The 15,762-nt window shown below is 40.7% G+C and overlaps 1 protein-coding gene and 1 long non-coding RNA gene across 5 annotated transcripts in view; one reads left to right on the top strand and one right to left on the bottom strand.

The window, feature by feature from the left end:
- Positions 1 to 11,161, bottom strand: part of PPP2R5E (protein phosphatase 2 regulatory subunit B'epsilon) — a 98,189-nt gene extending 87,028 nt beyond the window's left edge. For 2 of the 4 annotated variants that reach the window (XM_072986795.2, XM_072986796.2), the window contains exons 1-2: positions 10,902 to 11,034; positions 8,067 to 8,230 (exon numbers count right to left, since the gene is read on the bottom strand). In XM_072986795.2, the coding sequence (XP_072842896.1) occupies positions 8,067 to 8,223 (157 nt within the window). In that variant the 5' untranslated portion in view covers positions 8,224 to 8,230; positions 10,902 to 11,034. Of the gene's footprint in view, positions 1 to 8,066; positions 8,231 to 10,901 lie in introns of all 4 variants that reach the window. The other 2 variants (XM_020809801.3, XM_020809802.3) reach the window with 2 other exon arrangements.
- A 706-nt stretch (positions 11,162 to 11,867) lies between these two features.
- Positions 11,868 to 15,762, top strand: part of LOC144586075 (uncharacterized) — a 34,903-nt gene continuing 31,008 nt past the window's right edge. Inside the window, exon 1 of the long non-coding RNA XR_013540798.1 lies at positions 11,868 to 11,977. This is a non-coding gene — a long non-coding RNA (uncharacterized LOC144586075). The remainder of the gene's footprint in view (positions 11,978 to 15,762) is intronic.

Raw genomic sequence — 15,762 nt, 5'->3', positions numbered from 1 at the left:
TTTTCCTATTTCATTGTCACTGCAGTCATTGAAACAGGTGGAGAATAAACTCTCAACAAACAAATTATCTTCCCCACAACACTATTTAAATTATGCAGTTCATTATCTAAATGTAACCGTTAACAGACTTGCAAATTTCTTTATGCAAATAATACATTAAGGAAATGTAATGCGAGAAATAGCCCTCAAAGTAAAAGCAATTATCAATGAGCCATTACTATAAAGCACTAAGCCCAGAGCATCTGAGGGAGCGAATGCATTTTCTCCTATTAGCATCCCCTGCTTCACAACTAATATAATCAAATGAGGCAGTCTTCATTCACCCAATTTCAGGAGATCAGCCAGAGTTGAGAATACCTTCTCTGGAATTCTGAAACCTCAAAATGTTTTGCAAAACCTTTGTTGGTTTGAAGAAGATGTGGTCTTTCACTTTAGTGCATTTTGCAATAGTAGTTTTCACCAGTGGTGCAGAGTGTCCAAGTCTCAAGTTACTTCGGGCTTTAAAGGTTAAAAGCAGTACTTTCCACTTAATCTGGAAATGACCAGCAACCAAGGAACAGGTAACATACTGTCCATAACCACATGGCCTTCCCGTCACTTTTGTTAATCTCAGAGATCTCACAGCCTAATTTGATAGCATAGTGGCAAAACAAACAAACAAAAAAACCCACTGTATCATAGAATAAACATCAAAATTATGTCAGTGTAACTCTTTCGGTGCAAATTTCACTTGGGAACTGCCACAAGCTGGAAGTCACCAACAGCATTTGCTGTTGAGTGCTGTGACAGAATGCACTGTGACTGTAAAGTACTTCATTCTGCTGTTCTTGAATCTCCCATTATTTAGTTTCACTGAAAGAAGTGTACAGTATTCCAAGTACTGTATGGTCACAATTGAGACCTGTATGAAAACCTTATGACACTGCAGGTTTACTGCAGATTCTCTTCCCAGTGATCTCCCCTATAGAACCTGAATTTGTTACAACACATACATGCCATGTTGAGATTTTCATCATGGTATCCACCATAAACCCAAGGTATCCTACCTGGTCAGTCATAATTTACTCACATCCTATCACCATATATATGAAGCTAGGAATTTTGCCCCCATAGCTCTTACTGTGCACTACTGTTGATACTTTGGTACAAACCTCTGGATAATCTGCTCAGTGTCTTTATGAAAGAGTTTAAAAAACACAATATGCAAAATACTTTGCATGTTCAGTTTCATAGAAGCATAAGATTTTCGACAAGACAGTATCCTTAAACAATTTATAGACCGTTTATGCAGTACAAGATTAAAATAGGGATGAATCTGCCGGTTCAATAATTTATTTTTGACAGATGAAGTCCTTAGATCACACGATAATTCCTGCCTATAATGCAATTATTAGCTCTTTAATTATCTAGGGCTCCATCTAAATCAATAAAGTTCTGGCAGGAGGTCAAAAGTCTGCACCTGTGCAGATCCATATTGAAACTAACATGCTAACATTAAGGAGCAAATTATTACCAAAAATTGTAAGTGTACAAGTCACTTAGGGAGAGAATCACAGCCTTAAAAAGTCAATGAGTGCTGTTATCGAATATTTCAATTATGCATTTAGCTTCTCCTTAATAAACTGGGTCTTCTGTTCAAGTTATCTATAAAGTTGCACTGAATACTGTGCTTCTGAGTACTCCCTGCTCATGAAACCTGTGGTCCCCTTGGTCTGGCACCCAGAGACTCATTCAATCTTGGTCACAACCATTCACATAATAATTCTCTCATTACACCACACGAGAGCCTCGTGGTGCAGTGGTTAAACCGCTGTACTTGCAGCCAAAACTGTGCTCACGACCCAGGATTCCATCCCAGCTAGCCGGCTCAAGGTTGACTCAGCCTTCTATCCTTCTCAGGTTGGTAAAATGAGTACCCAGCTCGCGGGGGGGGGGGGGGGGCAATGTGTAGCCTGCATAATTAACTTGTAAACCGCCCAGAGAGTGCTTGAAGCACTATGGGGCGGTATATAAGCAGCACGCTTTGCTTTTTGCAATGTACTACTTGCTCCCCATCATTAAAAAATAGTTAATTGCAACATTTGCATTCCACCCTGTAACACAAGAGCTCAGTGCAGAGTAGAACAAAAGTCACTTAAAATGGCATAAATCAACTAAAATTATTTAAATTATCTAAAACAATCTAAGCTATTTAAAATTTTACTTTAATTATATCACAACTACACTTCACTTGGTAAGAGGTGGGAAAAAAAACCCTATTACTAGAAATCTAATAATTGCAGAAACTTAAATTGTGATGAAGCTCAATCTGGCATGCTAACCATGGCTTTTTTTGGGGGGGGGGATAATGGGTCATTTCTGAGACACCAAAATTTGACAATGCCACAGACCTGCTGCAACCTGGCCACCCTATGTTTTCTTCCATGATGCCTGAACCTCTGCTTTTTACGCTTCCAAAAGTCCCCAAATCCTGCTCATTTCAAGCAGCAACTCTTGGGCTAAGTTACTACCCTTTTCTTTTCACATATTGTCCATGCATCTTTCAATCCATATTCAAGCATATTTCAGACAATGCCCATGTGAAGTACACAGATTCTTGTTTGTTACTATAACATAAAGTATTCAATGCTAAATTACCCTGTTTCACCAAAAATAAGCCCTAGTATGATTTTTCAGGATGCTCCTAATATAACCCCTACCCCCAAAATAAGTTAAGTTAAACCCCGCTCTCCACCATTGTGCAGCAACCAGAAGATGACATGATTGTAAAATAAAACATCCCCTGAAAATAAGCCCTAATGAGTTTTTTTGACCAAAACTTAATATAAGACCTTGTCTTATTTTCGGGGAAACACGGTATATGCTAATAGTACTAGGAAATTATAGCATTTCATACTAATATTGTCATAGTAAGTTTATGACGAAATCTATCTGAGAATAAAAACATGAGAACACTCCTCCACAAAAAATACATTTTTGTTTCAATTTTTCTCTCTTCAGACTAGAAGTGCAATGGCTCTAGAATAACCAATGATCACTAGCCCAAATCTGTAAAACCAATGTTTGTTGACATGGAGGGGGTGTTATACAGCAACATCTGAAGCCAAAGATTTCCTGAATTAAATTCTTCGCCATTAAGATTAACACAAGTACAGTACTAAACTAGTAAATGCAGGCTTTATGGTCTGCCCCAATCCTATACGTGTCTTCTTACAAGATGAGTTCCAACCAGCTGGATCCAGACTCCCTTCCATGGATAAAACCATTCTTTCCATCTGTGGAACCAACTGTGTGTTCCCCTGCCACTGCCTCTGTGGCCACAACCCCACCCTGCACACCTCTTCTTACAAATTCTCATACTCAAGATTTTTCTCAAACCAGGAAAAAATTGACAAAAGTTATTCCCTAATCCTCTTCCTTCAGATACAATTTAAAAAATTCCTTTCATCATAGTTTTACTTGAAGGAAATCTGCATTCTAATTCCATTAGACCTACCTTACATAACCACAGAACTGTAACCCAAATTTTGTTGGAAGCTGATTTTACTACATCATAAATCAAATACACAAAAATGTACTTATGAAACAAGACTGATGGCTTGTTAACGTGTTTTTACACATCAATTATTTTATATATAGTGATTTGTCTTTTACCTTCAAGAAAAGGATTCCCAACCTTGGGTAACCCAGGTGTTCTTGGACTGCAATTCCCAGAAGCCTTCATCACCAGCTATGATGGCTGCGATTTTTGGGAGTGGCAGTCTAAGAACACCTGGGTTACCCAAGGTTGGGAATCAATGTTGTAGAACATTACATATGAGTAACAAGGAAAATCTATTTATCCTCTCAGACCAAATTATTTAGGATTAAAAATATTTTACCATATATGCTAAGCAAACCTTTTACTTCAAAATCATCTGAGATTGTAATTATGAGAAGTGTATATGAGAACTTCAATGTGATGACTTTTTACTGCCAAATGCACACAAATCAAAGAATATCAACAAAGTTCAGAGAAACATGCTTGATTACTAATCTATCTCCTAACATAAGAAAATATGTCTATTTAGCAACAGCAGAACTTATAAAACCACACTGTGTCATGCAAAGCAGCACAGTAGAGACCTAAATATAAATGGTAGCATTTCTGCATCTGCTGCAGACTTTGAGCATAATAGTGCAAGTTCACACATTCATCTACAAGCTGTTGTCTTCTAGAAGTTCCCCATTCACACAGTTCTAGATATAAAGACATTCAGCAACCCATTTTGGCCACAGCCATAAAAACCTGAAAGAAATATGGGCCGAATCAGGATTGTATAAGTCGCATAATGAACCTTATTAGATGGTGTGTAAAAAAGTGTTCCCAAGAACTGTGGCCCCCTTCAAATGTCTCTGGGCCCCCACTGAGAATAGCTGAGTTAAACTATTTTTAAACATTTTTCCATTGAGTACACTGCTTGGCATTCTCACCTAGAGAAAAAAAAACAGCAATGACAACAATAAAAACCAAGTCTACTAAAATACAGAAAGAGAAACATTTAGATTTAGATTAGGCATCCTTCAGTCTCGAGAGACTATGGTAAAAGAGAAACATAGGCTATCACAAATGGCATGCAAGGTTTTTTTAAAATATGGTTTTAAGAATTGAACTAATAGCTAATGAAAGAAATGATGTACTGTTAATTTACTGTTTTTAGTTTTTAATACTGTGTTTTGAATGATATAAGTCCCCTTGGGTCCTTTTTAGGAGAAAGGAGGAACAAAAATATTTTAAATAAATAAAATTTTAAAACTGTAGTTAAGCCATGTGTGATGAGAGTTCTGAACCAAGAATGCAAATGAAAGTGTTAGGAGGAGACACATAGGTTCAAAACTCAATCTCAGTTGAACAAACTACAGTTTAACAAGCTAGGCAAGTTATGTCCCAACTGGAATCAAGTGAAGGGGAGTCATAACATGTAATTTTAAATACCTGAGAACAATGCATTCATACAGTCATTTCCACTTGCTTTATGTCTCCACAACTGTAGTTTTCAATTTCACTTTCTTTAGAGCACATCATCATAAAAAGGACACTTAAACCAAACTGCGTCAGCAAGTTCCCCAGCTCAAATCTCATCATGCTGTACATTCAAGAAATACTAAACACCATTATTAAATATTTCCCTTATGCAGTCTAGTGCTACCATTAAGACATCTGAAACATTCTTAGTCCAGCAGCTGAATGATGAGTTTCTCCATTTTAGAGATCTGAAAAATTACATACCACATAATGCTCAGTATACATATTACATGACCAAAAGCAGTTATCTTGAACACAGGCCTACTGCAGATGAACAATATACTTGAGCAAATATATAAACAGCAAGCTTGAGGAATAACTTGAGCTGTTCTAGTTAATCTTTCAAATATTTTATCAAACTGCAGTGCTCACAATTCAAGTCATCCAATTAACCTTGTAATACTTTAAATATCCACTCCCCCCCAAATATCACTTTAGCAACACAGACACAAACATTTACATATACTATTTCAGATTACAAATTACTAAATGTAAAATATAATTTTCTAAAAGCCTACTAGAAAAAGAGGAAAAGTACAATACGCCAAACACGGGATGATTTCTAATTTCAAGTATCAGGTTTTCTTCTGGAATGAAAACTCTGATGAAAAGCTACAAATATTTTACATTCTCAGAAACCAGCATCAGAGTTTGAGGAATTTTCTTTGTAGATCTGGGAAGGTGATCAATTAATTTCCTGGTCAATTCTTCTCCATGAACTCCAAATATTCCATGAACTCAAAATGCCTCTCTGTAAATGGCAGCCTTCCTTTCTAACTACAGTGTATCACAGTGTCATTCAATAACTAAGGTCAACATACAAATATACACTTTGTTTTTCTTTTATGAAAAGGAAGCTTTTCACCTGCACCTTCGTGCTGTATGGATGTGTTAATCCTTTAAATGTAACAAATGAGTTAAGTGTGTTATTTTTGATTTTTGCTTTTAACTGCTTGAAATGAACTTGTTAACTGTTTAGATTATATATGCTAACTGCACAAAGTATTTCCTATGTAGAAATTAAAAAGACTTGTTAGATCACTTAAAGTAGTATTCATATATCACTGCATAATGAGGATGTGCAGCTCAGTCAGAAGTGGCATGATTTGCATGCAAAAGATCCCATCTGTAAGATCTATAGAACACTATAAATAATATCTGGTTGCAGTGGCTTTGAATGTTGCTTTATAATATAATAAACAGCTAGAGGCTTTCTAATTAGCACTTTTTCTCTATTACAATTCTCTGATTAAAACCTTAAAACACTTAACCGTTACTTGACCTGTCCATTGGCAAGCTTTTCCCACATAGCTTTTAAATGCAGTTTTGGGAAAATCAGCTTTTTAGAAGCTCTTAGTATTCAAATATTCAATCAATATGTCTACTGAAATGCCACAATGCCAAATATAAATATTCAGAAGTCAGGTATTTCAGCATAATGAACATACAACTTTTATAGTGCTACAGCAGCAATGCCCACATGGTGAATTTCAGGGTCTTAGGAATGTTAAAACCTCAAATGAAAAAGTGTTTGCACCCAGAATGTTTAGAAACAATATCCTAAGGGGGAGGGGAGACAGAAAACAGAAGTCATAAGATGGGACACAGAGCCAAGGCTAACCATGTCTTGGGTCAGGCACTGATGAAATCCTGCTGGAACAATTCCCCAAACCCTACAGCTCATCACACCAGGAAACTTTAGAACTGTGCCAAGATCCTTCAAGGCTTAAGTGTCAGATATAAGAGAGCCAGCTATATTCCAATTTCTGATGGGCAGCATGAAGGCCTGCCAACCTCAGTTTGAGCAACTCATCGCTAAAAGAACATACTAGGGCTAGGTTACCCCTTCACTGGGTCATTCTTTGCCTTCATCCCTGTTGTCCACAACTGCTTCCCCAACTGTTTAGCTCCTACTTTGTCCATATCAACTATAATCTTAACTTTCTAGCTGTTGGAAATTGATCCTGTGAGGTATCAAATGTCAAGTGTGTGTCTCACCAGTTTTTCACATGAGAATCAATGAATGATCACAAGTGAGATTGTACTAACTCTAAACAAAGAAACTCATTAGATATTTTAACTTGTAAAATCCTGGCAATATTCTTTCAGGGTGCAGAGAAGCAAGCATGCTCCAATTAAGTCTCTCAGCATGATACACAGCATTAGTCAAGAATAACACGTTTTCCATACCTCTTTCAACTTGCCTAAATTTTGTTTAAAAAGCAGCTAAGAGTAGCAGACCCAGATGTTGTCAGACATAAAATCTGGGGACTCAAGTTTGGCAATCACTATTCCAGTTGCATATTCAAGCACCAAATGTTTTAATACTTCAAAAAGGACTCTGGGTAATTAACCACTAATTAAGAAAACCTGCACTTCCTAATAAATCTGCAGCTATGTAGCCAGCAGCAGAGTAGACCTTCGGTATTTGTACTTTTTTTCACCATAAAGCATCCACAGAACTTGCACGTGCAGTGCATACTTTAAAAAACAGGTAATCTGTACATTTTAATATCATATCCTTCCAGGCAATGTTCCTCTGGGTAACCACCCCAAAGGAGGCCAGAATATCATCTATGAAAAACTGGGCCTTCTCAGCAGCTGCACCAGCTTTGTGGAACCAGCTCCCACTTGAACTGAGCCTGGCCCCTCCCTTCCTACTTTTAAGAGCTTGCTGAAGACGCTGCCCTACAATGCAACCTGAACTGAATTTTCTTTTGCCTCGTGTCCTGTAGCTTTCAACATCTATACTTCACGCTGTGTGTGATTTGAAGCTACTTAATTTTGTTGGGTTTCTTTATTCTTTCATTTTGTCACTGCCACTGCGATTTATTTTAATGTGTAGCACCCAGAAAAGTGCTCCATAAATATAGCAGTATATAAATGAATTAAATAAATGAAAGCCCTACTTCAACATACAGAAATGATCTCCTGAATTCGATGCCAAAACTAACTTACAATGTAAATGTTTTCAACTGTTAAGAATGGTACCCAGCCTTACCTTTTAGCAGAGGCAGTGGAGTTAACTCAATAGGCTTTCCCTGAGACCGAAACTGGGAGGAACTTTGCGACCTCTTCTGCCTGGCTTTTCTGACGGACTTCCGAGAAAATCCGTCTACTTTATCCACTGATGGAGGAGTGGTTGGTGCTGAGGACATATCCCTACTGAAAGGAATAAATATTATTTAGTATCACCATTTTTTTAAAAAAAATCCATTTTGGACACTTTGCTCCTCCCTTAAAGACTATATTACCCAAAAAAAAAATCACCTTATGTGCATAATTAAAGACATGTGTTGATAGGATAAGCACAAGTTAGTAAAGCCTAGCATCCTAGTTTAATTCTTGTCAAGCTACTTCACATGTAACTACTACACTGATCACACATGTATCCCTCGACAATAGGAAGCAATAAAGTCTTGCAATGTATATCAAGATGCACAACCATCCCAGTTAATATTGTCTTTTATTCTCCCTTATTTTTTCACATCTTCCTTTTGGGGTGCATTTTAAACTTCTGTTTCATTGATCACTGCTATCCTGCCACTAGTAAAGAAAGCAAATTCATAGTTTGTTTAAAGCAACTCTTCTCGCTATTCCTAAAATTGGGTACTGCTAAAATACAATGTTAAAAACATATATAATGTAACAACTGTTATACAGGCTTACCATTATCTCATTTGGTGTAAAGCAAAGCAAGTTTAATAATGAATTTCATTAGATCATTATCATGCTAACTGCCTATGATGTTCAATAACGTATTACTTATTTCTTTCTTGCTTTCAAAATTACAGAAGCTGGGAAAAATACTGTGTAGCAAACAGTTGGTCCAATTCCTTGTCCTAAGACAACAGACCCTAAAGCTAGGTCACCTCTCTGTAGCCATCCTTTTTAACCCCCCTGGAAAAATCCCATAAATTCACAAAGAAATGTGTTCTTCTAACAAACAACTCTTAGAACTGAAAGTGTTCTCTAAATGATTAGCCAGTCTACTTTCTTCTATGTTATATGTGATGTTCCTTGTCTAATAGTCTGTCCTTCTTAAAAGTAGAGACAGGGAGCTAAGGAAAGGACTAAGTTTGAATTTTTGAATATTAAACACAGCTTTTCCACATGTCGTGTTTTAAAATAGTAATAAACATAATAGCAAGATTAAAAACTTTGAATAGTCCCAGATAATTAGTTCAAGACATATTTAACCATACCTATTGTTAACCATCTTTATAGATCTTTAGAGAACAAAATATAATTCTCCAATGGTAAAAGACTGCTGGTTTCATTTTTTTCCTGCCAATTTAAACACTTCCTGCCATATGTTGGTCTAAAAATGGAACTTTGTATTTGAACATTAATGAAGACTTTTTAAAAATTGGCAATTGGAATTTGCCTGAATTTAACACCTGGGAAACCCATAATGGCATGCACAAAAGCTAGCCTCAGCCTCTGCAAAGAATCACATGGGCCCTTGATATTCAACAGTAAAAAAGCTTTATCTACAACAATCCTTATTTCATCAATTCATCAGTCTCATGGCTATTGCTGCATTGTTCACTGAATTACACAGCCTAGATGAAAAGATGAATGACTGCATCATTATTACAGTTATCAATTTAAATGTTACATATATCCTGAATATGTGAAGTCTCCAAGGAAAAATTACAGTTATTTATATCTAATTGGTACAAAAAGAGTCGAATAACATGTATAGGAAGTTCTACACACAACAAACAAGGATATTACTTGGGGGTCCATAGCTAACATGAAATTCTCTACACAAAACCACTAGAACAGCACAGTTCTTCTGTTTATTAAACGCCAATGAGTTCAGAAGATCTCACAGCTAAGTCAGGTGTGCCTAAGACTGGGTCTGCTGGAAACAGTTTAGATTGTACAACTGATGGTTTTCTCTTTACACAGGAGCCCAAACCTTAGAATGTCTCCACCTATCCAGAAATCTTTTCACAGCCTGAAAATGGAACTGCTAACCTTCTTAATGGCCAAGCCTTCAAGCAGATCAATTCAGCTGCAGGATCATTGTGTCACCAAGAAGCTTTGGTGACACTTCTCAGGTGTAAATTTAGCAACTCTGCCTCCCCCGCTGCCTTCTAATTATTAAAATCTAATTTGGCCTAATAAAAATAGGATGCTAACATCTTCTGGAATTTCTCTTTCGGCCAACCCCTTTCTTTGCTTTTATAAACTCTTAATTCAACAAGCTTTGGCAACCTTCAGCAATAAACAGTGTGCATGGGAGAGTGGCTTCCTCCCTCCCCCTTCCAGATCAGCTGCTCTTTTGCCTATCCAAAAAAGTCGAAATAAAGCAACGGCCTTGATTTATTGTTTGGGGGGGGGGGAGAGGGAAGTGTTTATAAACGTTAAGTTCCTCTCTTGTCTTCTTTGCTCGCCTCCTTGGCTCTTGGTTATCAACCACCGGGGATAACGGTAGGAAAAGAAAGAGCAATTATTTCCCAGTGGCAAGGAAAGGTCCTGATGGGGAAGAGTTGGCGGGTTTGCAATGCAACAGATTCGGGCAGGAGAGTCAGGAGTGAGAAAATGCCGATGGTCAGAAAAGGGAAAAGGAAACACCACCAACACCAACACCCCATTTCCTCCGGAGAAAGAGGAGGCGCTGACACCAAGGACCGGGGGGGGGGGGGAGAGCAGCAAGGCGGCCCTGCCGCTGGCTTCCCGGGATGTCATTCTCCAGCCCCAAAACACCGCGGGAAAAAGAGCCCAGGTCTATCCAGGTCCATAAATCTCTAGCGATCCCTCTGCCCTGCCCACCCACCCCCACCCCAAATTTCTCTTTCTTTCTGAGGGCGGCTCGGGAAGTTACCTTGAAGCCTCCTGGTCGAGAATCCAGAGACAAGAAGGAGAGAAATCAAGGAGGGAGCCGGTCCCTGGAGGAGGCGAAGGCGGCGAGGGCGAGCCGGGCCGCGGCGTGTCTCTCGTGGGCGTCCCTCTCGGGTTCCGCGGTGCGGTGCCTGCCGCCGCCGCTGCCTCAGGAGAAGGAGCAGCAACAGCAGCAGCAGCAGCGGGAGCCGCCTGGTAGGCCTCGTCGGCCTCCCTCAGCCCCAGCGCAGGGCAACGGCGCCGGCGGCCGCGGCGTCAAGCGGAGCGGCAGCGGCAGCAGCGGCGGCGGCCTCCCCTCGGTTCCATGCAAGGCTCCGCCGGGCCCCTCTCCCGCCCTCCTGCCGCCACCACTACCCTCTCGCCCCAAAGACACGGGTGCCGCCCGGTTGAGGGAGGTTGAGAGAGGCCTCCTCCTCCTCCTCCGCCTCCTGGCGCGGCTGCCTTCTCTCACATTCCCGGCAAGTCGGCCTTGGCGAAGGAGGGGCGCCGAGCCAGCGAGCGAGGAAACAAGCAAGCGCGGCCCGGGTTGCCGGCGGGGTGCGGTGAGGAGGAGGAGGAGGAGGAAACGGCGACTGAGGCGGCTGAGCTTAGGCTTGGCGGCGGCCTTCCTCTCCTGACTCTGCAGCGCTCGCTGTTTCCTATTGTCAGTCAGTCAGTCAGTCACGGAGCTCCCGGCCATGGCTCGCTCGCTCTCCCGCGCTCGCGTTCTCCGACTGACGCGCACGCGCTCACTCGCTCCCCCCTCCCCTCTTGCGCGCGCGCCGTCCACTTTCCAAAGCCGAGCCCCGCCGCTCGCTCACAGCCGAACGTGTTGCCTCCTCCTCCTCCTCCGCCCCGGCAGCTCCACCCACAAGATGGAAGCGGAGGTGGAGGGGGGGGGAGAGAGAGAGAGAGGGAGGGGAAGGCCGAGATCTTCCCTTTCTCCACCCCCCTTCCTCACTTCTCGCGCGCGCGCCGGCACGCTCGCGCCCCTTGCCTTGCCGGAGGCACGTTAGCGCGGCTCCTGATTGGACAAGAAGTCCCTCCAAGAAGTTCATCTTTCCCCGTTGCAGCCGTGAGGTAAATTGGGCGAGGGAAGGAGTCGGCCGTTTTGCCGCCCCCCGGGGTGGAGGACGGACGGACGGACGGACAGACAGACAGGACTTCTCTCTCTCTCTCCCTCTCTCTCTGGGTTGCCCTCCCCCGCCTGTAAATCTCCTTTCAAGGACGGCGAGAGAGGATTAAACCTCGCCGGGTGGCCTCTGTAACCCTCCATCCTCGGGAAATAGTCTCTTCCCGCCTGGGCTCTACGGATTTAAGGCAGGGCGGGGGGGGAAGAAAGGAGAAATATCCCCGGCTTCGCCTCGAAGGAGTGACGAATTTGAGAATACCAAAGGATTAAGTTGCTTTTTTCCCCCATGGGACGTTTAAGCGAAGCCTTCTGGCCGATTCACACGTTACGTGTTTTCTACACGGGAAAGGGAATCGACTGCCGGGGCCTGTCGGTCTTTTGATTTCTGTGGCTGTTGCTGGCAGGCAGACTGAGTGACCTCTCTCGTTTTCCTTGTGGTGGTTGCTCTTCGGGTAGGAAATGCCTCACAGAAGCCCGATATTCGTTCAGGGCTGAGGGCGAACGACTTGCAGAGGAAATCAGACCTGCCTGGTTTATTTCATGCCAGCGATATTTCGACCATCTAGAACAGCCATGCTCAACTTTTGTTAGTTAGTTTTGTTTTGCCTAGGCCATAAACACAATATGAAGAAAATATACAGGATTGTATTAATAGCATAATCAGGATTGTTTAAGTCGGATAACAAACTTGCTGCCTGAAGAATCGTTTCTAGCCTGTGGCCCCCTTGAAATGTGCTAGGCGACCCCCAAGGGGCCATATGGGGCTGCTCAAGAAAATTAATTACAGGCAGAGGAATGCCTCCAGACATGGCATGAATATGGCGTAGTATTAACCTTGGCAAATGCATAAAAACTGCTGTCCTGTGCATCAGCAAAATGCATCTGATGCTTTCCACCTCTCCTGCATATGTGTCATTCTTTGATCCTCTTCTAGATTTTTGAAGGAAAGGGGGTTTAGAGCTCTTAGATGATTTTATTAGGTGAGATCATCTTTATCTCTTGAGGAACTGAGATGTCGTGAGTGAAGCCATTTTCAATGGGGGCCCATTTGCTCCCCCAGAGGGGTGGCACCTTTGAAGGGGAACACAGACTGGAAACAGTTCTTCACACACCACCTTATACAGTTTGTTATGCTGATTCAACATATATTACATTTTGTATTTATGACCATGTTCAGAAGAAGGTTGAGAATGGCAGGTGAAGTGGATAGTGACAGACTAGGTCTTGGGAAACGTGGATTTGAATTCCCATTCCTTCCTGGAAACTGGGGGGTGGGGTGGAGAGAGGTAAAGCCAACTCCTTAAATATTGAAGTTACTGTAAAAGTCTTATTAGAGTCATCATAAGTCAGTTCTGACTTGATGGCGCATAATGGGAGTACTTAACCCCCTAACCCACTGTGTGTATCCATAAAAGGCATGTAGATCAGAGCTGACCTGCCCTTTATTCTTCAGGAGACATTTCAGCCCCAGATCCATTACATTTAAAAAGACAAATAAAATCATATAACAGTACAGTATTCCTTCCACAATCACATGTATAGTCAGTCCTAATAGCGGAAAAGTACTTCAGTAAAATTTAGTAAACTAATGTAAATTGGGAGGGGGGAGTATTCCTCAATGTAAAGAAGCTATCTAAACAGCAATTTAACAGTTTATCTTCATCTGGATAGTTTTTAAAAAGTCTGGCAGTTAACTGCAAGGGGATGTATCTATACCATTAATGCAATTAGAGGAAAAAGAGTTAAATCAGAGAGAGAATTGGAATGGGCAGCAGCACCAGCATTAAAAACGAAAAGTCCTATCACTACATGGAAGGAGCGAGTGAGATATAAAGCTAGTAAAAAACGTAAAGATCTCTAAGGGCAAGTGGAAATTATGTTCAATAAATGTCAATGGTCTGAATTCCCCTCAAAAAATAAAGAAGGTATTTTCCATTTGCAGAAATTAGGGATGGATGTAATTTGCCTTCAAGAAACACACTTGAAACAGGAAGATGTAAAATTAATTGAAAATAAAAAATGGAAATTCTATTTTTGGCATCAGATAAGGGGAAAAAGAAGAAAGAGGTGACAATCTATGTGAAGGAGAGACTTCATTCAGAACTTATCTACACCTCGGAAGATGGAAGAATAGCTATGGTAGAAGTGACTGAAGGGAATCTAAGAGTATTGATTGCTGATAGGGATGGGGGTATACGAATATGAATATTCCTGCACGGTTGGAAATAATGAGGGTCCATGTTCACTCACGATTTTGCCACTGATGCGACCTCGTGGGACCTTATCGCGCCGTTGTCCACAATCGATTACCCAGTCCTGGCAGGAGGTGGGATGACAAGCCTCTGCTAGGTCGGAGAGTGGCTAATCCATTGTGGAGAACAGAACGATAGGAAGCTTCGGCAGAGTCAGCAGCAGCAGCAAAATCATGAGTGGACAGTCCGGCCCCTTGAGGCCAGACCCTTGTTATTTCCATCTGTGTGGGGATATTCATATATGAATACCCCCATCTCTGTTAACATTTATGACCCCAACTCTAGTCAGAGTTTTTTTAAAATTACATAACATGAGACAAGGAATATGAGGAATGCTGTATTGACTCACCTTATTCATTAAATGAGCCTACTGTAGTGCAACATACTATGCAAAAACAACAGGATTTCAGCCATTATGTCTTCATTTTTATATTTCATTTTCTTACCTGCTTGCTATTTATTTAAAAAAGCATGAACTTCGTGTTAAAAATGTCACTTTACTAATCTATGTGAAGGAGACAAAATTGGACTTGAAGTTCTTTTGTTTGATTAGACATAGTTTTGTGTGCTGCTGATTCCAGTGGTTAAGAGAAATAAAAGCACACATTGTCTGGAGCATCTGTCACTAATCTGAGGATGCACACTGTGCAGGATATTTGGAATAAATATTTTCACCCCACTTATTATATTGTTCTCCATCCAGTAACAAAAGTTTTTTGAGCGGATTCCCCACAAGCCTAATGTTACACAGTGAACACAAAGGAATGGAACATAATTGAATTTAATCTCTCCGTTAGTTAAAAGTCAAACACTATACTGGTTCTCGTTAATACAGTTTCCCTCAATACTAGCAAGAAATAATTTTGTTTGTCATTTGCAGAGATGTTAGAAATGTGCTGAAGAAAAAAAGCCATAATATAATTAATATTATGGCTGAAACCAAATTGTTTAATGTTAAAGTGAAGGAAATAGGATTGCACTATTTCCTACAACTAAAGTTAAGAAATATATTGAGAAGTTTGAATATATATAGAGGAGAGCAGGAAAAATGGTTGGACAGCTTGGCAACCAAGCTGGATGAAGAACAGGTGAGGGAGCTAGGCATGTTTAGCCCGGAGAAGAGAAGGTTGAGAGGTCATATGATAGCTGTGTTCAGATATCGAAAGGGCTATGACATGAAAGATGGAGCAAACTTGTTTCCTCCTGCTTGACAGGGTAGGAGAAAAACCAGTAGGTTAAAATGACAAGGAAAAAAATATTCCAGCAGTGAATATAGACTGCCTTAGAATTTATGGACTCTCCTTTGTTCAGGATTGATGATAATTTACAGAATGTAGTTGTTACGTAATATAACTATTATTCCTATATTTTTTTTTACAGAATATAGTTGTTTGTTTTGCAGCTTCAAAAATAGAGCCCAGAAGATATGTTGTGCCTCACTGAGTCTGACACACTCCTAATGATATAAAAGGTGTATTTGT

The sequence above is a fragment of the Pogona vitticeps genome, chromosome 1 (genome assembly GCF_051106095.1).
Source record: "Pogona vitticeps strain Pit_001003342236 chromosome 1, PviZW2.1, whole genome shotgun sequence".
Lineage (NCBI taxonomy): Eukaryota > Metazoa > Chordata > Lepidosauria > Squamata > Agamidae > Pogona > Pogona vitticeps.
Note: the sequence above shows the minus strand (reverse complement) of the source record. Positions and strands in the feature narration are given on the sequence as shown.